General features: G+C 39.5%; 1 protein-coding gene and 1 long non-coding RNA gene across 2 annotated transcripts in view; one reads left to right on the plus strand and one right to left on the minus strand.

Moving 5' to 3' along the window:
* The window catches only part of GABRA2 (gamma-aminobutyric acid type A receptor subunit alpha2), a 64,633-nt gene extending 51,230 nt beyond the window's left edge, over nt 1–13,403 (minus strand). The window contains exons 1-3 of the mRNA XM_048303373.1: nt 13,385–13,403; nt 12,691–12,776; nt 10,032–10,147 (exon numbers count right to left, since the gene is read on the minus strand). Coding sequence (XP_048159330.1) covers nt 10,032–10,147; nt 12,691–12,758 — 184 coding nt within the window. The 5' untranslated portion in view covers nt 12,759–12,776; nt 13,385–13,403. The remainder of the gene's footprint in view (nt 1–10,031; nt 10,148–12,690; nt 12,777–13,384) is intronic.
* Nucleotides 12,823–24,896, plus strand: part of LOC125325865 — a 45,926-nt gene continuing 33,852 nt past the window's right edge. Inside the window, exons 1-2 of the long non-coding RNA XR_007203589.1 lie at nt 12,823–13,071; nt 14,710–14,984. This is a non-coding gene — a long non-coding RNA (uncharacterized LOC125325865). The remainder of the gene's footprint in view (nt 13,072–14,709; nt 14,985–24,896) is intronic.

Here is a 24,896-nt window from a genome sequence, read left to right on the forward strand (position 1 = left end):
AACTGAGAATGGATAAAAGAAAGAAAAAGGAAGGAATGTGTTGGAAGACCATTACCTCTCTTGAGTGAGAGAATCAGCAGCAAGCAACTGAGACCAACAAAGAAGAACTAACAACATTCAGGGCAATCACTCAGTCAGAAGATACATTGCTTTCATGCCATCTAGGTATTTAAGGGGTGGAGAGTATGCAATTTTTTTAATTAAAGCAGAAGAAGGTGCTAAATGAAGATAGGTAACTCCAGGAAAGTACTTTCCCATCCAAGACCATAAATGCAAGTAGTCTATAAAACAATCATGTCATTTTACAGCACACACCAGTTTTTAACTGATTTCTATTGAACCATATGTGAAGGTCAGTGGTGCGTGGCACTGAATTTGCACTTCAATCAACTCTATCAGTCATAACACTACAAGATCATAAAATACTTAATTTACAGTCTGCAAAAAAACACAGATTAAGCAGATGGAACATGGGACACCCAGGTTTTCCCAAACAAATTGCAGATAAGGACATGTGATCTCTACTGGTTCAACAACAGCAAAAAAATGCATGGGGAGGACCAAGTATGTACGTATACACATTAAAAGTTAATGCAATTTGTTCAGACTAGATCCAATCTCTGCAGCTGCACAACTTCACTAAAGTGTTTCATATCCTCTGATGTGCACAATAATAGCAGGTAAGAGGGAAATTGATTTACATTGCTTTCACAACGTTAAATGCTCTAATTATTAAATAGCCCTCAACATATGGCAAGGAATTAAGAAATGTAAATCAGGAGCCATGTGCTACATAGTAATCACATAAATGGTTCCCAAATAGCAACACCACTTCTGGAAGGCTAGCAGAATCATACTTTTCTGATTTACACAACATTTCTGCAAACTTGTGGTGAAATACTCTGCACTATAAAGCAAACTACTAATAGAATGGCAATGGTAAACAAAATTTCCTTTAGCTTGTGATTAATTTCATTAGAGCATTAACATGGAAAAAAACAGATACAAAAATGTGTTTAAAGATTAATCTTGGCATATTAAAGGGCTTTGATTCTTAAAATTTATTAGACTTTTGACAGTATTAATTCAAAATCTTCTGCTGATGCTTTAATTTAGCAGTTTGGTGAATAGTACAGCAACACATCCTCTATAGCTGTTTCTTGAGATAGATGACTCATTGTTGAACAACACTAATATCAGAAATTTAAATGCATGCATATACCATAATGATAAAACTGCTTATCTATTCTACTTTCAAGTTTCCAAAGGATGTTTGAAAAAAACAGCACACAGCTATTTAAACCTGCCAGTTGTTTAAAAGTGCTCAATGTTTAGTATGACAATTTTATCTCCTTCCTTCACTCTTCATCTCTTTTGTTCTGCCCTCCTTCCCTTTCCCATGTTTCTTGCTCATAGTGGTTTTTCACCTTGGCTTGTATAACCCTAATGCTAGGTTGTTGAAAAACAGCTTTTTTTTCTTACTTGTTATTTGGAGTCTTTAGAAGCTACTGTTAGATATTAATTGTAGCCACTAATACTGACAATTAATACAGACCAAAATACTGTTAAAAAAAACCCCATGTGCTGTTTTAATATATGGACAATTACAATGTCCTTCTGCATGATCCTTTCTGATGAAATACCCCTCTCTCTCTCCACACTATTAATTCTAAAAATTGGATGCACTAGATTGTGCATTGAAAAGGTTATTCTTAAAGACAGTCATGAAATGGTAGCACTGATAGAAAACAGAAACAGGAATATGTAGTCAGGAGTACTGCCAGAAGCAACAGATCTATCTCAGACCAGTCAACAACACCAGAAAACTCTTCTGGCACAAAAGGAAGGCCACGCAATCTGTGGGTAAAGGATAACCTTTGCTTTCTACCTACCCAGGAGTCTGCCTTTGCATCATTTCAACCTCCTCCATCCAGTTCCATTAGATAAGAAATCTTTCACGCAGCTGGATGTTAGTGGCTGTACCTGGGAGAAGGGTAAGGCAAGGCTGGGTTTCATGCTGCAAAAAAAAAAGTAGATAGCTGCCACCTACATGGCATGTCTCACCTGGATTTGGGTAAGACCATACTTAGGTGGAATTAAATAAATTCATCAAATTTTGGTCAAAAAAGACAGCTGGAGTTTTCCATAAGAATGGACAAAATAGGTGTTTAGAAAAGAAAAAGGCTATATAAGAACAGAAGAAAAACACAGGGGGAACTCTGGAAGGTGTCTCAGGGTACTTCAGAAGGTAGTGATTAGAGGTTCCTGGGTGCTTTCTGAGGAGGAGTTGATCTCTAGGATACACTGTGCTGTGCAGCATTTCAGTTCCCTGTACACTGCCAAAGCAAACTGAGAAGGAATCAATTAAATACAGGGTCTGTCATTTAAAACACTGTCTTTTCATATATTTAACCCTTTTCAGGACTTCACCTTAAGGTGATAATAGGAAAAATGTGGCAAAGACCATAAACAAGGATATTTCCTCTTCATTTTTGAAGATCCTTCCTGTCTACCCAAAATCTTATATTTATCAGTGGAGTGTTTACGAATAATAAGCCCAAGAGTCATAGAAGACTGTGCATCCCGCAATTCAGAAGCAGTTTAAACCTTTCATTTACAGAGATGTTTTCCTTCAGCTATGTCTTCAAGATCTAACACACTAAATTTAATTTTTTTCACCTTTTCCAAGTAAGATGGAAAGCTGCAGCCATTAGTTCAATGTCCGGCTGGCCGTCAGTAAAAAAATCTTAGAATAACTGAGTTTAAAAAGAACCTCTGGAAGGTCCAAAGCAGAGCAATCTCTGAAGACAGATCAAGTTGCCTAGGTCATATTCTGTCAAACTGTGAGGGTTTCCACAAAGGTGGAAACTCCACCACAACTCTGAGCAGCCATTATCTCTGCACCTGTTGAAAACTGCCATCATTGGCCTAATAGTTATGAGTTTGCCTAGTAAAGCTAAGGAGGAGAAGAAAATAATTGTTCTTCATTTTTTTGGTCCTATTAGATTATGTCTCATAAAGAAAGACAGTATTGTTACACTGTTTTTTCCACAATCAGCCCTTGAATGTAGTAGAAGCCTGTTGCGCTGTGCAGAATTAATGTCTTGTGGCAGCTTTTTCTTTATGGGTGCTAAAATACAGAAAATGTACTTAACTGTATATTTGCCATTACAGGGTTCAAGAACAAAGGTTAAAAAACCCCAGCCTTTTCTACACGAAGAAGCTGAAGGAGTTCTCCATTTCCATTTAATCCCAGGTTTTTAGTTTTCATTTAAAATAAAATGTCAAAACTTGCCAATGAATTGTCTTGAGAGTTATGCATGACTATTTGCTTAAATATTGGTTGTTGTCACATACACAGAAATCGACATCACTAAAATAGTGATGCCTAACCATATCACAGTACAATAACATATTCTTAAGGTACATTTTTTCACCTTTGTGAAGGGCAGTGTATTCCAAATATTGTCTGCATCCTATACAGCTAAACACAAAATATCAAAGACCATCAATGCTTTATTATAACTGGTTTAATAGTTCTTCACCAAAATGTTCATTACATCTTTAGGTGATTATGTAACTGAATGAGACCTCTATAGCTTCCTTCTTACATTCTTAATTAGCACTTTTTTTTGGGGATATCTTATTAAAAAAAATATTTGAAATGTAATTTTCTGTGTGTCTCCTATAAAAAGAATATACAAAACTGAGTACTCCATGGATGCATCGTAGCAGCAAATATTAAAGATTTCCCTGACATTCTTTATACCTTTTAGCATAACCCATAATACTATTTTTTCTGTATTACAAAATCTCTTTGTTCCTATAGATTAACAGTATTTTTCACTGTAAGCAACATATACATTGATTACTACATTTTAAATTCACTTTTTTCTTGGTTAAAATCCACTGCTAAAAATCGATGAAATCCATTAAAATCCCCAGAGTTATCCTGGATGAATTTCTAATGCACTTAAATATTTCTGAAAATGTTTCAGAGTCAGATTATTTAAATAATAATTATTTCCAATTCAGGTAGCATTATGTAAATTGTATCATTACACAAGGGTAATGAAAACTTTGGAACTACGATATTGCATTCCTTTGGTACTTAGCTATTTAAACTAGTCAGCCTGAATGAGAAGTAGTTGTATATTTCAGATAGAAAAAAAAATCATTGCAAGATTTATGTAACATGATAAAAGGCCTTAATGCAAAGCAGTCAACAGTAGAATACCTTGGATATCAGCAAGACCACTGCTTCTCAAGCATTTCCTAAATAACCCAGAATAATTGCAGCACAGAGAAAAGGTGATGGTTTTGATGTCTTTGTCCATCAAATCTGGCTGAAAAATTTAACCACCCCATCAGTCTGCTTTACAATAAGCACCAACGAGCTACACAGAAATCTGCAGCATCTGCTCTCACATCTTCCTTGTAGATGAGAAAAAAGTAAGCAAAGCTCTAATTCACCCTTCGTGTCGTCAGCAGTAATTCTAGCATTAGAAGCAAACGCTGATGCTTTGCCAGGAGAGGAAAAAAAGTACTGAATATACATGTTCCGTGAACTGGGAGAGCCTCCCAGACTAGCTCCTCAATAGGCATATATAACGCTACTGTAAAGTACCTACATTTTTGTTAACTCTTCTGATGCAAAGCATTTGACTCTTGGGGATGGTGCTGTGCAGGGCCAGGAGTTGGGCTCCTTGGGACCCTTGTGGGTCCCTTCCAACTCAGCCTATTCTGTGTTTCTGTGATTTTTTTCACTTTACATTGTGCAACACTTTCCCCAGTTGTAGTACTCTGCACAGTTGTAGCATTAATTTTAATTTTACACCTTCACTGTTGATTTATTCACAGACTTTCAATAAATAAATAGATAAATAAATAAATAACCAAACAACCTCTGCCAGCTACTCAGTCCTTATCCTGTACTACACCATTTTTCTGGTTTTTTCTTTAGTATCAAAGAGGTTTCTGTGGGTTTTTTATCCTTCCACTTTCCTAATGAATCATTCCCTGGAATGCTTATAGCTACTGAGTTAGTTCTGTTCTTGGATTTAAGCACCGTCTGCATGCCCTGGATAAGTTATTAATGAGATTTTCATATCCTCCTCTCTATTGCTTTTCCATTTTTTACAAGGAATGCTTTTTGCCAATATACATTATCCACAGCTCTAACATAATTAACCTGAGTTTCTTGCTGACTCCTCTGAAAGCACTATTATGGCCAGATTCCATGTGGCCCTTCCAGGTATGCCCAAAAAAGGAGCATACAGTAGTTTACTCCTTTGTGTCCCAGAATTTACAAAGATAGTGGGCTTTTAGAAGATGCAAGTGCTGCTCTGAATAGCTCTGCACCAGCACTGGCAGAGAGATATTACCATTTCCAAAAGATGAAACTGGAGCAAAGAAAGGCTAGGGAAGCAACCAGAACTGAGCAGGGGAACTGCACTTTTTTCCTTTAAAAGCAGAAGTGAAAGCTTTCCAGTAGTATTCTGCAGAAAAAAATAGTCAAAGAACCTTCTTTTATGATACTCTGAATTTGCATTAAGCATGTTTGGGGCTGACAAACACTGCTAGGTTTGGCTAGGGCACTAGCCAAGCTAGGGTCCCCCAGCTAGGGACTGCTACAGCTAGAAACTCTTCTCAAGCTCATTAAAAACTCTGAATCATAGAGATGTATAAATACAGTGCCCTAAATTTAACATATTCCAGATCATCAGCATATGATCATGGCCGTGTTTCCTGGCAACTGAAAACATCCAACTATTTCATAAACACACACACACACATATGCATATAGCTCTCCTGATCTGAGCAGGGGACAAGGGTAATCTGTGAAAAAATGGATTTCCCTTGTGCTCATATTGGTGAGCACATCGCACAGCTTTTAACCACCAAGTCTGATATTCTACACCATTACACTGATTCTATGCAATAATATATCCAGTGCTCCAAAGATGAAAGATCACACCTGCAAGTGCTCATGGCTGACCATCTCTCTGACTTGCAATAGTCAGCAAGAATTCCCCTCCATTCTCTTCAGTCCTGTTCAATTGATTTACAAAATGTGGGGAAAAAAGAGGTTTTGGTCAGTCTGTAAGAGAAATGCAATGCAGATGCTTGCATAAAGCAACCAGAACCTTAGAAAGCAGAGATGGTTCCTTCAAAATGGAATCACAGTGCATTTAATTTCCATCTGCCTACTGACTTATCTTCCTCTTTTTTTAAACAACCAGCATTCACCTCTTTGGTTACAATAAGAATGCCATTCCTGAAGCTGGTGAGACTGACCAGAGTTTGCAGAAGGGTCCTCAATTTGTACACATTTCCATAGATCTTTTCAATGTCAATATGGAACTTGAAACTTTAGGCTATGGAGTCCAGTCCTCTGTCCTTGTAACTTCCCTTTGATTTTGTTTTTGGTTTTTTTTCTCCAATATTTAAGTTTTCTATTCAATTATGTTTTATAAATTTCAGAGAGTAGAAAAGACAAAAGTTCTATAGCTGTTGGAAAGACCAATATCAAATATGAGAAAGAAGCCTAAAAAGCTTATGGAGATAATCAGAATACTGAAGTATCCAGCATGATCATGTTCAAAGGGCAGAGGAGAGCAGACAGGTAATTCAATCACTTCCAGTTTTTTGGTCCCTTGCTTAGTTTTAGTGCCCATTATTTTGTGGATTTCCTTTTCTACATGCTAATAAAAAGCAAAGTATTTATGAAAAAGTGCTACCCTAAGTGTCTTGCAAATATTACAGCAAATAAAAAGACAAAAATACCTTCATGATTTGTAGAAAGCCAAAAACAATAAAGGTCTGTATGACTTGCCATTTGCATGGCTGTATTTAATACAAATTAATGCTAATGACATAGGGAATTTGTTTTGAAGTCAAACTTGTAATTTATTTTGATGACTAAACAGAAATAGCATGGAATGTTTGGGTAAAATAGTTCATTTCAGAGCTGAAAGTGCAGTCAAGAGTGTTCCAGCTGCAATCCTGTGCTTAGCATAAAATGAGTACAGAGAAAAAAATTATCTCCCCTTGAATAAACCCATGCCTATCCATATCAGTACAGTAGGCTGGGGAATATATCTAAGTCATATGAGATGTCTCTGGCCTCAGGGGACGGTGCAGTGTCGTCTTCTACCTGCCCGCACCCATTTTGCAGGTTATGGCATCATTGTAGTGTTCATACATCATTCAAGGATCCCAGCTGCTAGGACAGCCAATAGCCAACAGCCAAAACTTGTTTATCTGACAGAGGTGTATCACCAGTAAAAGTTAAACCTTCCTCAGCAGTCTATAGAATATAGCACTCAGTTTTGAAGTGCATCAGTGAAGCATCAAGTTACAAACTGTCAGTACTCACACCAAGTCTGCCAGTAAAATGAATAACAAATCTATCCCTGAATTCAAGAACTACCTCCCAACCAGACATTTACTTAGCTGAATTTAATATACAGTCCTTCAAGAAGCCTATACACTTCCCTTTTGTTGGTCAATAACTAGATAAAATGCCAGTATTAACCTAAAACTTTTCATTACTAAATGAGCCATTTTTTACAATGAGCTAAATTCTTGCTGTAAGACATCTCTGAGAATGTCTTTCACAGGAAGTGAAAGCGGGCTGATGAACAGCTCTTGCTTTCAGATGACTTTAGAAGAATTCATCTCAGACCCTGAACTATTCCTGTTGTAGCACGTTAGGCCAGATTGTGATCCCAGTCATAGTAGTGATATGTGCACAATAATGCAAACTGCTATGCCAAAGTAAACATTCTACTGGTTTAAAATGAGTTATTTCAGATTCATATGAATGGAAGTGAAACATAACTGAGACTAAGTATCTTAGATTAATGATGTGTGGCATGGTCAGAATGCAGTAATCTCTCACAAAAACACTTTCAGAAATTCCCAGGTCTTACTAGGCACGTAGTGTTAAAAAAAATGTTAATTATTTCTACATCTCTTTTCAGACTACAGGTCAATATAGAAAAAGGAATAAACTGCTAGAAAATTCCAGAAATATGAAACTACATAATTACTATGCACTATGTACAAAAGCATTGTTTGGTATGTTTTGTGTCGTGAATTATCACAATGGCCATTTACAAGTGTTCTTTTAAACTGTAAGAATCCATCCACCCACAACTGAAGTATTCTTGACGATTAAGATTAATGTGTCATGAATCACCATGGTTTAATATGCATGACACAGTTTCATTTCACACATATTCTGCATGGGTTGATTGCCACATATACCAATATCAAACAGATGTTAATTCTTTAATTTTTTTGCTCTCAGAGTATGTTTTAATTACCTATGAGGCTTCATAAAGAAAAAGAGGGAGGTTATTTTGAAGCAAATTTAATGAAAAATATAAAAGAAAAATCCATTCAATTTTTTTCTTTACTTCATGTTCTCAACAATATAATTTCAATATTAACAAAAATACTTGATATGTAAAGGAACTGCAGACTACTCTCATTAAATGGCTCATTCATTGTAAGCAAGAAAAATTTGATTATTTTTCTAATAAAATATATTATTTTAAAAGCCCTGCCAATTGAACATGGGCTTGGTGATATGAAATGTTTGTGCAAGTCATTGTATATTTATACCATGCCTAAATTCTTAAATTTGAGTATTTTGCAAAGAAATCAAAACTCCATGTAAAACATCACTATATAAATTCTCACATCAACAGTGCTCATATGTCAGCTAAATTAAAAATTCTCTGAATGTAAAATATTTTACAAGCCTCCTCTGTACAGAGGCCAGAAATGGAAATGAAAAGACATCCTAGGTTAAAAGTAATGTATAATGAGAAAGCTGTTTCAGTCAGCGTCAGCTCCCACTTTCTGCTGTGTCAGATGCAAGCCACCGTTCTCCAGGACCAGAACAGCAACAGAGCCACAGGTCAGCATGGAATATTGTGGGATAAAACCTCTGAGCTTTAACTAATTCCTAATTTGATCATTCTAATTGTAATCGTTATTGTAATTTCCATGGAAGTTGTAGCATCAGCTTTGGGCCTGACCTTCCTGAAATCAACAGGAACAGGAATGGGTCCCAAGGATTTTGCACTAGAATTAGTTTCACCAAGCTGAAACAGTCTCCAGGTTGAAAATTACAATTACCAAAACTGTTACAAATAAAAATATTAATAGCAGTAGGAGTGTATATTTGAATCATACATGTCAATGTTAGACAGTATAAATACAGATAAACAATAATAGTAGATAAAATATTGTCAAAACTAAGATATTCAGCCCCTCCCCATGCCATAGAGATTTTTCTGTACACAGTAATATTTTCAAAACTATAAAAATTATTTCAATTTCTTGCCTATATAACACATATTGACATAAGATGGCATACAGCTTTAAAATCAAAATGTGAACTGACATTTTGAAAAATAACTGACAGTCATGGCACAAGAGTGCAGTGACCTCTGTCCTCCAATATTCTCTTTTCCTGTATTTTTTTTCCAAATGCCCAAATAAGTGCAAGATGCCCAGAAACAAAATGCATGCTACCAGTGAAACCCTAATTTCAAAGAAGACAAAATACAACATTTTCACTGAATTTACTGGGCCCAGGAATGAATCTAAAATGTGGAATTTATAAACATCATACAAAACACTTGTGCAGATTTCTGAAAACATACACCTATCGCATTGCAGGGAATTAAGCCTGCATTCCTTGTTCAACCAAAATTCCCTGACTGGAATAACAGCTTTAGATGTTATTTTTGTTCAAATTCTGTTCTACTATGTTAAAACACCAGATATTTTTTCTTTTTACTTAAGATAAATGTGTGAAAGTGCCTTCTTTCCATTCATAGATGTTATCTTTCTCCAACTTCAAATGATTCATCTGGGTGAATGTAGTTATAAATAATTTATCAAGATACATACCAGTTGTTAGGGGAAAAAAAACCCTGAAGGAAGAATATCACTGCATAAAATCTGAACATTCAAATTGATTTTTTAAATCAATCTTTAATTGGTTTTATTACCTCCTAATCCAGGTCTGAGGCGATTATCATAACCATCCAGAAGTCTGTCTAGAATTCTTGTAAAGATGGTGATGTTATTCTTAGCTTCATCTTCCAGGGAGTCAGCCAGCACTGATCTAAATGGATATTTTACATTTTAGAAGGTGCTAAGTATGCTTTAACATACACTCAACATGCATTTTTTTTTTCAGGCTGGCCTTTAACTTGCTGCATTCTAACAGGAAGGGTGTATTTAACAGTATACAAATACACAATTTATATATAACAAGTTCAGACATGTAAGAGTCAACAACACACTATTTAAAATACCCAGGCAATCATTTTCCAGTAGCCTCTACTTGTAGTCATCATTGCATTACTGTGAGTGCTACTTCAAGCTCCACTAACACTGTTAGTGGGGGCTGTGCTGGTGCAAAACCCAGGAAGAGCTTCCCAGGCTTTGGTGGCATGTTACCCCTGGACTGATAGCCCGGGATCGCACGCACAAACCCATCTCCTTCCAGCTCTATCTTATCTGTCCTCACCTAGCTATACTCTATCTCTGGATAAATCCTGTGGATTTGCTTCCACCCAATGGTCATGTAATGTACATGACCAGAAGAACTAACATGAGGGAAAACTCCAGCGATCATGCTCAGGGAGTCCTCTGACGCCAGCAGTTGGTGGGAGGGAACACCAGTGCTGACTAGCAAGCTGCAGGATAGCTGTGGACAGCCTTCATCTTTCTAAAACGTTATTTTGTCATAAATAGCACTGTCTGATCTCCCAATAGATGCAGACAAACCTTATAAAAGTTGGATGGAAAAAGGAATCATAAATGACATATCAAGAAGAATCTAGAGATCACTGATTGTTTCAAACTTCCCCAATAAAGAAAGAGACATTACAGGCTTTATGGATCAAATCTCTGTGGAACATGCTACGGGCTGAATATGAACCTGCTGCCCAGGCAGCTGGGGTGTTCCACAGTCCTCCGGGACCTGGGCACCCAGACCAAAAGGGTTTGTTCCAAGGAAACCCTGACATGCAGAAAGCCTTACACATGCAAATGTTACTGTGCCAACAATTTTAAGCACTATGCATGTGAAGTACATGAGCTCATCAGTCTTATCTACTTAATACCAGCATATTAGTATCAAGGAAGTAAAGCATCATATGCTACACACATTACCATTTAGACCTTTTTCAGCCACCTAAATTTTTAACCTTAAATGTTTGAGTATTAATCATTTCAGGATGAAGGCATTCTGAATGCCATAACAGCAAGCATGTTTTCCTCCTCTTCCAAACCAAAAGTAGGTTTGGGTGATCTTTTCTCTAAAGCAAGCTACAAAATTATTAAAGACAAGGTTGTCTGTTGGTCCCCAGTTCAGGAGCATGAAGGAAGTATTTAAATGTAAATCATTGCAGTCTGTGCTTTCCATCATATAAACTACAGAATCGACCCAAATCAGATAACTTATAAAGAACCCATGAAAACATCATGTGTGATTTTACTCATGTGTCAGTTTTTTATTAATTGCAATTACTGCATGGTTCCTTTTTGATTTGTAAAATGTATCACTGTACTCATGGTAGTGTACATCTCTGCCATTTTTAAGCTTCTTTTTGAGATACAGCAGTTTTTGAATTCAAGATTCCACTGAAAAAAAATTAGATCAATACAATTACATCAAATTAGGGTCGAATCCCGCAAACTTTACTCGGGCATAAAGTCCTTAATAACGCATGTAGTCTCTTTGACGTCAGTAAGATTACTCACTTGAGTAGGGTTTGCAGGATCTGGCCCACTGTGACTCAACTAATACTGCACCATAGTTAGGTATAAAGTGAAAGAGAAAACATAGTTTCAGGAAATATTTTGATCACTGGGAAACAAACAAACATATTGGAGACTTGTTTAATCATAGGAAACTTGCATTATTTAGCATACAATTCTTACTATATCAGGACAAGACCTACTGTAACCAGAACTAAAGCAAGTAAATCAAAGTTACAAACTACGATTAATTACATATTTCGGGACTTTCAAAAGTATAATGTGATAAAAATTACTTCCTCTTATACTGTCACTTTAGAAATGGAGAACTTTAAGCAACATAAGAAAAGTTGATTAATAAATGATGCTATTGTTTTATTATATGTGATTGTGAAGTTGTATGCTATCTCCACCTAGAGGTTTAAAGCTTAAGCATCATTTTGGATTCTATTATGTTTGACCAAAAAAAAAAAAACAAGAAAAAAAAAAGGCATGCCCGTATTACTAAATATGTGAGCATTATTTTAAAGACTGTGATTTGCAGCGTGACTTCATGATAATCTATCTCTCCATTTTGTATGGTACAGAATCACAGTGATATAGTAACTCAATAATTATTTAGGATTCAATAAGGCATTTAAAGAAATTGTTATTTTAATGGTGAAATAAAGCATCAATTCAAAAACCGTTTAAGGACAAGAGATCAGGCTTTTTTGGTCCCTAAACTACATTCTACTGCATTTGCTCAAGAAACTATGTAATACTGCATTCAAACAGCTAAGAAAGGTATTTTATTACGTTACTACATACTGTACTTTTATAACCACTCACACAAGCTTACCCTTAGTAGATTGTAACATACATGTTTGCAGTGAACAACAAAACTAAATATCCTCTCACCTTGTTGGTAGCCACACCAATAAAACGAGAACCAACTGCATCTCGGAGAGTGCCAGCTTCCTCTTCATCGCTGCTCTTTGCAAAACCTAACGGTGTAAGAAAAACACAAACCCACTCTCAGCCACAGTCAGTCTCCGCCAAGCAGTGCTTTCAACTTAACCCGAGGAAAAATATGCCACTTCACAGGAGAAAGGAAACCACTGGATTTCCGCAGCACTTTTCAGTACTAGCAACTTATTGTATCTCCATCTTTCCCAACGATCCTGCTCTGTGCAAAGAGGCAACGTATGATCAGAAGTGGCATGTGAGCCGGCGCATCAGATGCTTTCCTGTTCCGTGATGTGAAAGCCCCGAGACGAAAAGGAACAAAAAATAAAAAACGTATGTATGGGAGGATGGGGGCTTAACCACCCCTCGCCTCACTACGGCACACCGCAGCCGGGGGGCGGGGGGGCGGGCGGGAGGCAGAGTCATGCCATTCGCCGGGGCTCGGTGCGGGGACCGCGGGCGAGCCGCCCCCCGTCGCCGCCGAGCGCCCAGCACGTTTGACAGCTGCTCGGCAAAGCACCGGTGGCCGCCGCCGGAGGGGGCGGAGGGGGGCAGCCCCCGCAGGGCGACAAGTTGCGGAGCGCAGCAGAGCCCCCGACACGGGCAGGCGCTGCCCGCGCCCGCGGGGGACCCCCGGGGACCCTACCTGGGAGCGGGCGGGCGGCCGGGGCGGGGAGGGAGGGGGAGAGGAGGGAGGGGAGGCGGGTGCCGCCGGCGAGCGGGGCAGGCGGCGGCGGGGGAACGCGGGGCGGCGGCGGCGGCGAGCGCGGCCGGCACCGAGCGCCTCCCGAGCGGCGGGCGCGCGCGCGCGTGCCTGCGCGTGCCGGGGCGCGGGCGCGGGGCTGCCCCGCGGGGCACGGAGGGCGCGGGGTCCCCGCCCGCGGCGGCACCGGCACCGGCCCGGGGCGGCTGCCGCGGCCTGGCAGCCCGGAGCGGGCGGGCGCGGCAGCGTCGCCGGTGCGCGAAGGGGAAACGGAGCGAAAAGCGCTCCCCAGAACGGTACAACACATTTCCCGTGGGCCTCCCTCCTCAGCCTCTCAATCGCCTCTGGTCAAGTGCGCGTTTGCCTGGCTACAGCCCTGGCAGCCGCGCCGAGCTCCCCCGGACTGCGGCGGGAGCGGGGAGCCGCCACCCCGGCTCCCACCCCGCTTCACGGCTGCCTCATTAACATTCCCTTCCCCACTTGCCCATTGGCACAGTCTAATTGGAATGCAGAGAGAAGAAAAGTCTATCATTTAAAGTGAGCTCAGGATGCAGGCAGACAAGGAAACAAACCTCGCTTTCCCCCCCCTCCTTCCCCCCCCCCCCCCCCCCCCCCCCCCCGCCTCAAATTGCATTACTTTCTGTTGTATTGTCTTTTCAAGCACGTTGCCCTCCTTTCGTCTCCTTTCGTATATGTAGTCCTGCTCTGGTAGTAACTGGATCGCTGCTAGGATTCATTCCCATTGATTTCAGGTTTTCCAGTACAAGTAGAACAGGACAGGCTTGATAATTAAAGATAAGGATTTATATTTAGTGTACCCTCATTTTGCGTTGTTAACTCGGAAATAATTAAGTAACGCTGGCAATAACATTTCAGCTTTTTTTTTTCCTTTTTAAACCAATCCTCGTCTATCTCCTTTCCTTTCAATCTCTTAACTGCCCAAAGCACCGTCTCAATTATCCTCTCTTAATGTCACTGGCCTGCTTATTGTGTTTAACTGAAATTATTCTGATGCAGTTTGGTTCTGAACCAATATTAGTTCCAAAATTAACATGTGAAATAGGATGCACAGACATGGGGGGGGGGGGGGGGGGGGGGGATGAGGAGGGGGGGGCGGCTGAGGGGGAGGGAAAAGGGGGGGAAGGAGAAAGAAGTGGGGGAAAAAAAGATGAAAAAATTTCTTATGTTGCCTGTAGAAATGGGGTGTTCCTGCTTCCTAATTGTTGCAGCTTGCAATTGGAGGTGTCCTTGTTTTCCTTCTCCTTTAGAGGTTTAATGACTCCACAATAGAGGATGAGAAGCAAAAGAAGGAAGAAAAACACTTGGGCTATCAAGACAATTTGTTCCTTCCAACTTTGAAATATTTCATGACTTGGAGTAAGACTGGGAAGAGAGAGGGAATAAGCTGAATGGCTTTGTTTTCAAATAACCAGTAAAATGACAGCCCGAACTGTGGAAAATGACAAAGATAAGGACACAGGAGCAAAAACTGAAATCTGAAAAACACGCATTCAGCAGCCATCTAACCCTGGCTGTGTCTAAGGTACAAAGCCCTCATCTTTCCCTGTCCAGATGTGAAAATGTGCTCTTTTCATTGTCAGTTAGGTATCTATGGTCAATCTAAAGTCTTCTTTGGATCTGCCTGTATGTCCCATGTATTAGGAGTTAATGACTGACACTACATGCAGAATCAACCCTCACAGTAAAGAAAACTAGTTTTAACTACTTGTCCTAAGAACAAGTGACTTCACAAATATCAAAATGGAGGACAAAAAAGAATCACTGAAAGTGAAGAATCTTCATGATTTATTCTTAAATGAAACACGTTATATAATCAAAGCAGAATGGTTTTTTTCCACAGGTATTCATGGCATTCCTTCTCAAAACACACTTCCAGTAATCATAACACTGAAACTATAATCTAATTTTCATATGCGAGTTGCATCAAAAAATAGAAAACCACATTCATTAAGGAAAGCAGTCTCAGTGGCTCCTTGTTGCTGTGATAGGATATTGTCATTCTTCAAAGGCCACATGGGGTAGGTATGTATTTATAATGAGCTTGTGCTCATACATTTTTCCAAGAAAAATGTGCTGGGTTTTAGGCTCTAACCACAATTATTACCCATGATGTTCTTTGAGATTTACCATAGCTTCATGCACTGAAGTCATGCCTCAGATTTGAAATTTTAAAATAACCCCTCATTCCCATTTTAAACAAGCTGGGCAGCCCTATGGGGTATCCCATATCACAGGAAAGCTCAGTACAGGGACAAACTCCTGTGGCAATGTGAAAAATCAGAGGCAGTATAATTACTAGCAGAGAGAAAGGTTTTTCTGCTAGTCCCACACACTTATAACCTGTGCTGCTGGTGAGCTAGAAAGCATTTGGGGAGAAAACTATGGTATTGCTGGGGTGTTACTGGGTCTTTTGGGTTACATGCAAGCATAGCTAACAAATGCTAGACGTGTTTGCTCTAGTTGGTTAGAAAAAGTGTGCTTGAGCCCCCTCAGGTGCACAGTCAGCAGGGAACCCTTCTCCCTTTCTGTGTTATAATTTCTGGTATGGTATTGAATGCTGTCATTCATTATTGAATTTCAATTAACTCTAAGTGATATGCGGCACCTAACACGTCACCTGGGTTTGTGAGACTCTCCTGAGTCCTGATGCAAGCACCCTGGAAGGTGGGGAGTCGTGCCCTTGGTTTGAATAGGGCTTGAAATAGTCCATAGAAAGGCAGCAGGTCTACAAATGGTTTCTTTCAAACTATAAATAAAATATTTTACTTAAGAGGTTTTATTTCTTTTGTGCTATATTTGCTGCAATATATAAATAGAACTCAATCCCTGTTTTGATATTTTAAAAATCTTAAAAACAAACAAAGGACCTTACAATCCTATTATTCCCCCTTGCCAAGGATCTCAAAACTCTGCACAGGCTGATAAATGATGTTTCAGAATTCTTTTGTGAGATTGGAATGACTTCCTCTGTGAGCACAAATTGAATAGCAGGGTAGGTATGTGACATTTCATAAGCACTTCTTACAGTTGAGAGGTAATAGAAACACAGGAGAGGTTAAGCCAAGGCTAGTCATTATCCAGACTGCAAAACACTAGATTGAATGCTTCCTTTAAAATTGTGCTTAAAAGAATCATTTATATGACAAAGTTACACCATCCTTCAGGCAAAATAAATTCCTCAGAAACAATACCTCTGATTTGTAGCCACTAGGGAGGTGGCAGTAATCATTTTCTGTCATGGACGTAATCAAGTAATGCAAAACAGAACTTAACACATAATTCTGATCTGGGGTACATTCTGCAGTATAACATTTCCAGAAAAAATGTGGCAGATTGAGGTAATCAGCATTTACTTTGTACTACTTGAGAATAATCCCCACCCTTATATCTAGGCCAGCAGCACTCTGAGCTGTAAGGATATAAACAATAATCATTGCAGTTCAATGAAGTGATGCATATGTGTGAAAATTGAAGTGATATATCAGAAATTTTTGTATGTGATATGCAGTGGATTTTTTTAGTATAAATTATGCTTTTTAAAAATGCTTTTATCTCTAAAAAGGCATGAAACATTTCAATATTATTTTAATTTTTATAGACTGTTTTATCCTTCTTAAACTTCTCTTTATATTAATTAAATAGTTAAATATATGCTCAAGTGTTTGAGATATGTATCCAAGACATAATTTCTACGTAATTTTAAACATGTATGTTGTTTTCTTTTTGTAAATAATGATGAAAAAAAAAATTGAAGGGGCAATTAGTTTTTGACCTAGTCAGTCCCTAAACTGGCTCATTATGCAGGTACATGACTGCTGATCTGAGAGAAAGGAAGGAAGAAGCTGGCTTTTCTCAGGAACCCCATAGAATGATGATGGAAATCAGATTTCTGTAAGAAGAGACGATTCAGGTGTCCAAAACTCCTCCTCCTTATGCAAAATTGCAGCCCAAATTTCTCAGAGAGTTGAAATTATTTTGAGATGCACAACCCAACAGTAGATGCTAGTGTAACAAGAAAGCAAGAAAAATCTTACAACTTTATGCAGTACCCACTTTTGTAAGGGTCTGAGCAAATCTTAGAGTTTTCAATCTGTGACACTTACGGGTTGGGAAGAGTTGCTGTGCTCATTCAAAAGCTCTAGCTACCATACAGTCTTCCTGATGGAAGAACAAAAGCAAAGTGCCAGTGCCAGCTTCATTTCAGCTGTGTGTAATCAGCTTTAAGTTACTTTCCAATGTGCACTGAGAAGTTCAGCAGAACAGGAAATTGAAATGAGCTTTCCCACCTTGAACATTGATGAATGTTTCTTCTTTCCCAGGATTATACTTCTCCCAGATCTGAACCTTAAATACCTCACGAGGCTTTTTAGCTTTCTCCAAGCACACAGATATCTACAGAAAGAGTTAGCAGAGAGTCTTTGCTGTCTATCAGGAGTAGTGAAACTTTCATCATCCTTTTAGAGTAGCTCTTCCTTGGCGGGAGAAATGTAAGACAAGAGACAGAGGGCGATACAACACGTTCACCAGCTGGGACAGGAAAGCTCACGTAAATAGAACTGGCTAATCGCTCTTGGTCTGAGTTGAGAGGAAGGGGAGATCTGCTTTTATAAAAGTAACAGTTTTCTTCATCTGCAAATCCCTGTTTTCTGTTTTATAGCTATGGCTAAAATGAGTTTACAGCAAAATGAGACCTTTGCTGGAGTAGACAAGACAGAATGCTGAAAATGAAAATATATGTTAAATTGTTCTATAAATATAATTACTTTTGTGTTATTTATATAAATACAGTTTATCTTTCAGCTGTTCACTCAAGTATTCCTTGGACTCTGAAGATGTTTTTAGTGTAAAGCAACACAGATCTGTGATGTTTCATGTTTCAAGTGTCCAGTTTGGGGCAAGTAGAGCTTGTTTATTAGAAAGTTAGAAATATACTTAATTTCTAAAAATCAGAGTTACAACACAGAACCACTTTGAGTTTCATTTTGTTTGAATATATTTTGAAGCTCAAAATCAAATCCATTTCTACTTCTGCAATGAAACTGATATTCAGAGAAAATTGTACAGAGGTAGGGCCAGTTCAGATCAACCCTTTCTCTAGGAGTACAAAGAAAGGAAAGACACTAGACTTCTGCCACTTTGTGTGGCCTACAAAATTGCCATGTGCTGACTTTGCAGCCTGGTAATATGATAAATCATTTGTCAATGGTTATCTTTGTTTCTGCAAAGGCCTCATCTCCCCTTGTCACTTGCAGATACTGGCCACCCTAAATAATGTTCAATGCACACGAATTTATCAATGGCCACAGGATTTACCAAAGCCTCAGGGCCTCAGAAAACCTCTTAGAGAATGTGCTTCTGCACACCTCTTTCCCCCACCATAATGCAGGCTGCAGGCAGATGAAACAACTGAGGAGTGAGATTTCTATGTTTAAAATATTTATTTAATTACTTAAATTCTGCTTCTGGAGATTCAGTAATATGAAAGATCAGTAAAAAGAAGCAGAAAGCTAAATGGAGTGTCGTATGACAAAGTGATTAAGGAGGGATGAACTTTTCAGACAAACTGGTTCAAAAAGTACTGTCTTTTGTAAACAAGCACAAGTCTCTCTAGAACAAGAAGCACAAAACAAACCTTCAGATTGCCTGAAAATTGCTGAAATTGGCTGTTCTGGCAGTACCAGTTTTTGAGTGGAAAATAATCATGGGGTGTTTATTCCTACTAAGAGTGCATTCAAATTTTAAATTTAAAAAAATTGATGCTTTTCTAAATTCCTTATATAAAATAAATTCCGTCCTTTGGCCTAATTTCAGTGCTGCTCAAGAAAATGGCCAGAATTCAGTTAGCAGTCTGTTCAGTAACTTCTCCTAGTCAGAAAAGCTTTTGTTGCTGATCCAAGACTACATTATCTTGGGTGGCAAAAAGCGTGCATTTTAAAAATCATTCTGCCTCCCAGGACTTCAAAGAATTTCCTCCTGTCTTTGACTAATGTTAGCTAAAACACACACAAAGGTGTTCTTCTATCACTAACAACAAATAATCGAAAGACAGTTCTAACATGAAATGTCTAGCCTAGCTTCAACAACAACAACAACAACTGTTGGGGAAGATGAAACAGGAAAGCCTTGGAAATATGATTGCCTGACAAAAGATTTTTTAGCTCGTGTTTAGGCAACTGACTTGGACCAGAGCTTATAAGTAAATGCTTAAGTTGCTTATAGAGATCTCTGTCATGGGCAGAGTGGGTTTGTCCCATTTTTTAGACCAGTATGATACTCACTTAGGTGATGTCGCAGGAGCAGCGTCCTTACTCAGATGTCTGTCGTGGGGGGCTGGCCAGGCACTCCACTCAGCACTCAGGACGCCGCTTTTCGGTCCTTTCCCCGAGCTCCGGTTTCAGGCGTCGCTTGGCAACGGCTTTCCGTGCTCAGGACCTCACGGGTAGGTCCGCACTGAGCTCCAGTGCGGGCGGTGCTCAGCACTACTCGCCTGTGCTCGGGGCGTGCGGCAGATTTCCCTCCGCAGAGCTCCGGTCAGTACTGCTTAGCAGCGTGTCCGTGCTCGAGGGGTGATACGGCAGACCTCCTCAAAGAGCTCCAGGGGGCCGCTGCGCAGCAGTGGCGGCCCGTGCTCGAGGGCTGCCAGGCAATTGCCTCCAAGAGCTCCAGGTAATCCCCGTGCTCGAAGGCTGCCTCAGCAGAATTACAGAGCTCCAGCTATTACGATGCGCAGCATCGGTATGCCGTGCTCACGACAAGTTCTAGGTGGCTATAACTGGTCTTTTAGTTACCGTCCATGGAGAAAAGTCCTACAGATGGAGAAAGCTGAACCGGGCGTTCAATCACGTTGTGCGCCAGACTGCAGGTGCTGGGTGTGGGTTCGGCAATCACGGTGGGCGCCAGACTGTAGGTTACGGGGGTTCTGGGGGTCCAGTCGGGATGGCCGGACGTAGACGGTGACGGATGGAGACGAGAGATCTCTATAGGCAGGTCTTGGGACACAGCCGGTTTATTGTAAAGGGCGTGGGTATTGGGGCACTGCTCAGAGCTGGTAGACTCAGCTCTGAGCAGGCCCAAGAGAGCAAGAGAGTGAACGGGTGAGAGAGAGAGAGAGAGAGAGAGAGAGTAGGAGCAAGAGTAGAAGTGGAAGAGAGGAATGAATAGAAGAGAGAGAATGAATAGAAGTGAGAATGAGAATGTGAATGAGAATGAGAATGTCTGAAGTCCTGGTTACAATACAATAAATCATCTTCTGCACTGAATATTCTAATTGTCACTAACCAATCTAATACAAGATACAAATCCTATAGCATTTACATACAGCCTATAAGAGTTCTTATATTACCATAGAGTGTTACATCTTAACTTCTAAAAACTACTCTTTGGACCCCTTCTGCTGAGCTAGTAGGGTCTGCTCTGACCCTTGGACCTGTTTGCAAGCAGAGGGTATTGTTCCATCAAGAGGGGATTACTTCAGTCGGCCATACCATTGTTTTCTAGTTGTTCAGTAACTAAGACCTGGTATTTCAAAAGTGGCTTTCATTTCAATGTTGCCTGTAGTTTTCATATTCCCAAAATCTTTTGTCAGGCAATCATATTTCCAAGGCTTTCCTGTTTCATCTTCCCCAACAAACAACGACAAAAATCACATCACTCCATACTTGAGTTAACACAAATGTAGCTTCTTCATCGATGAAGTCTAGGAGGAAAAGTGTTGTGCTATGTCCCATGTTTTTTAGAAAAAAACATAAACCACATAATTGCTTAGGGGTGTAGCTGTAGTTTATAACAGTCTGCTCACATTTTGCAGAAGCATGGAGCAATATATAAATATATCTGGGCTAATTAACTGTCATTACAATATTTTTATGCGTTTAAAAGAAGAATTTAGCTTTTCAGCACACTGCAGATGACATATTATGCAGGATGACAATGAAATCATAGTAAAGACAATTGCATAAACAAACTGCTGGATTTCAGTGCCTGCTCTATGTATTGCTGTTTCCTAAATTCCCCCTTCCTACACCAACAGATAGAGAGATCAGGAAGCTTCCAAGCTGGGCAGATGAGAACCGCCCCAGGTCCTGAGGAGCTGATTAGATGGGTTCTCAGCCTGCCCTGCTGGAGGAGGTTGAATTACCCAATGATTGCTCCTAGCATGCACCTAAGCCGACAGTATGAACCCTTCTTTCACTCTTCCATGCTTGAGTGTAAGAGATCTTTATGTGGATGAAGGTTCTCCATCTCATCTCTGCACACTTCCAAACATGCAGGTGCCAAGTACAGCCCAGAGCCTGAGAAGAAGCTTCAGACTTCGGCCGCTGTCAGAACAGCTGCATTCTATTGCTTTGAGAATGCCCCGGGCTAAAATAAATAAATAACCAGATAAACGGATGGCAGTTCATATAAACAGTCCTGATTTACCTTCCTCTCCTTTAAAGCAATGAATCAGCAGTGAAAGAGTGATGACTCACTAGGGGAATCCAAAACATGCTTTCTCTTTCGTATGTGAGTCTGCAGTAGCCATCCATGCTCCAAAGTGGGAAAAAACTGGGCTGCATTTTAATAATCATTTCCACAAGGCTGAGTCAAAACTGCTTGTAAGTGCCAAGGGATTTTCAAGGAAAAACAGCTGCCCTCATGTGTCATGGATGTAGTGAGAATGTATAAATAGTTGCACATGGCAGATAGTTTATGTCAACACAGTATTGTGTTTGTGAGCTTCTGGGTACCAACTGCTGGACACAAGAAAGCATCTGCAATAAAATTAATATGCTACTGTCTACAAAGGAAGCACTGTGTTACCCAAAAGCTCTGCATGGTGCTATTCAAGTTTGCCACACAAAAAGGGGTGCCCAGAGTTCATTAAACATCACCAAGATTATTTGAGAAGAGAGAGCTTGTTATGTCTTTTTAAATTGATTCTGTGGTACCTGGCTTTGTGCTCTGAGCTCATTCTGGTCTCTGTTGTCTCTCTAACAACCTGGACAGGTTCTCACCTTGGCTTGGTCAGTCCCTGGCATGGGCTGACAAAGTTGCATGCCCTGTTTAGGGAACATGGCAACAGGCCCCTCTTCCCTGTTTGGGTTTCCCTTTTTTCTCTGCACAATTTTCCCACTGTGCTTCCTGGCTTCAGAGCCTTCATTTGGTGCATTGCAAGTCCCCTTTTCCAGGGAAGCCCTAAGGGATGCTTTGGGTTGTACAGGGACAGCTCCTTCCCCACCCTACCTGGGGAGTGCAGCACCACATTTGAAGAAGGAAGCTTTTAGCTAACCCCAAATTGCCACTGTGTTGAAAAGCAGGCATGAACATGGCCAGATGTCGCAAACACGCTTGTTAGCTGGGACAAGATCCTCCCCAGTGCTGGCTCTGCCTAAGCACCTCCATCTGTTGCCACAAACACCAGAGGCAGAGGGACAGGGATCTGGGATGCAAGAGATTGAAGAGGCATGGAAGATAAAAGTCTTTTTTTAATCTAATTTACCAAGTCACACAGCTTAAACTTCCAACTTTACACTCCTCACAGAATTCCCACTCCTTTCTTTTGTTTCACAGGCGACCAGGAACCTCATAGCAGCATATCCTCGGCTGTGCATTTTTTGAATTATGTATTTGCCCAACAGGATTATTTCCTTAAAAAAAAAGTGTAGGTGGCTGTTACAATTCCCAATCAATTTATTTTCAAGGAAAAAAATTGTAGCTGAATGGAGTCGTATTTAGTTTTTGAAATTTTAAAGGACTAGCAGAACGTTCTGTCTATATAAGACCTTTCTACTGCTCTGAACCTAAAGCCTACCATAAAATCTGTAGCTAACTCAGAGATCAGTCTACCAAAAACCACCAACAGTGTACATTCAAGAAATTGAAGAAAACATGCAAGATAGTCTTTGTGCACTTTTTATATTAGAGATGCACCTGCAGCCCAATTTGGCAGACTTGTAGCTTTCACATACTTTCATTGGAGTAGTTTGGATTGCAGAGAACATCTTTCTTCTCTGGTTTTATGTTACTCAATCCAGTCCCTCATGAATATATTCAAGAAATGGGGGGTATTATTTTTTTTTCTGCACAGCAGCAGGTCTGTCTTTAATTCAGCATAAACACAGTGTTTCGTCTACTTAATTCTTATAATGCATTAAAAAAAAAAAAATCAAATGCATCAAGCTATTCAAAGAGATGATAAAGATTTTTTTATTTAAATACATCTTTGCTATATAATCATCTTTCTTCTTCAGGGTGATTTTTCTTCTCATCTTCCTGCATTTTCTACCAGCCTGTTCCATTTTAAGAAAAATATCACAGGCTTCAAGTTGCTCCTGTGTTACATCATCAAAACACTGGGAAAAATACTATTTCAAAGTTAATTGTTATTACTTTTAATTTTGTGAACATTATTTTGAATGTAAAATGAGTCTTTGGTGTTCCATCCCTTAAACTGAAAAAAAGTTTTGGCAATGAAGAATTTTGTATTTCACTAATACACCAGCAGCATTGAGAACAAGTCTCAAAAAATATAAACAGTGCTTGCAAAGCCATGTAAGTCTTCTCAAACGACACAATATGGTTTTATTTGGCTGAAAATGAAAGAGTAAATTTAAGTTGATCCTGAATACTATTCAAACATATTATTTAAACAAAGACTGCTTGTTTGCAGTTTTCATTACTTTATATGTTTTGTACTTCAACTCTCTCAAAGTGCACTTTGTAAAACATTAATCATATGCAACCAGTTGCATATTGTTGCTGTGTTTCCTCAAGTTTTTATGTATCCCTACATTCCAGTCACCTGGCAAACCAGCTGTAGTGTTAAAACCCCAACCAATTCTCATGATTTCCACAGGGCCCATAATTCTTTCCAAGAGTTTTCACTTCAGAGACTGATTTGAAGGTGAGTTCTTTGGATATATTTCACAGAAGAATGGCAGGGACTAGCACATTATTCCACCCAAATACCTGTGTCTGAGCAAGAGCATCTGTAAACTGCAATTTTTTGGGAAAGAAATGTGAAGAAGCTTCAAAGCAGCTCAGATTCTGTTAACAGTGTGTAATTTGGCAATAGGAGCAACAAAAGTTGCTCAATAATGTTTGCACTTTTGAGATGGTAGGGTGAACACTTGATGGTAGGTAACTCCATGGTTTTAGTGCTATTAACCCAGATTTGTCTGCAGGTTGCTCTATACTGGTTGTATCAGGATGAATCCCCCTAAAAGCTTTGTGATTTTCATATGGTATTTATAAAACATGTTTAAGATCTAAAGTTTTGCATATGCTCCACAATCTCTCTTCTGTACCTGTTATCTGATGGACTGGGGATGTAGAGGAAAATTAACACATTATCAACCAAAAATAAAAATGGAATTTTCTACATATATTGGTTTTGGAATAATCCTGAAGTATTATAAGACCATGGAAGGACTATTAACATAATGTATTTATA

The sequence above is a fragment of the Corvus hawaiiensis genome, chromosome 5, assembly GCF_020740725.1.
Source record: "Corvus hawaiiensis isolate bCorHaw1 chromosome 5, bCorHaw1.pri.cur, whole genome shotgun sequence".
NCBI classification, from domain to species: Eukaryota; Metazoa; Chordata; class Aves; order Passeriformes; family Corvidae; genus Corvus; species Corvus hawaiiensis.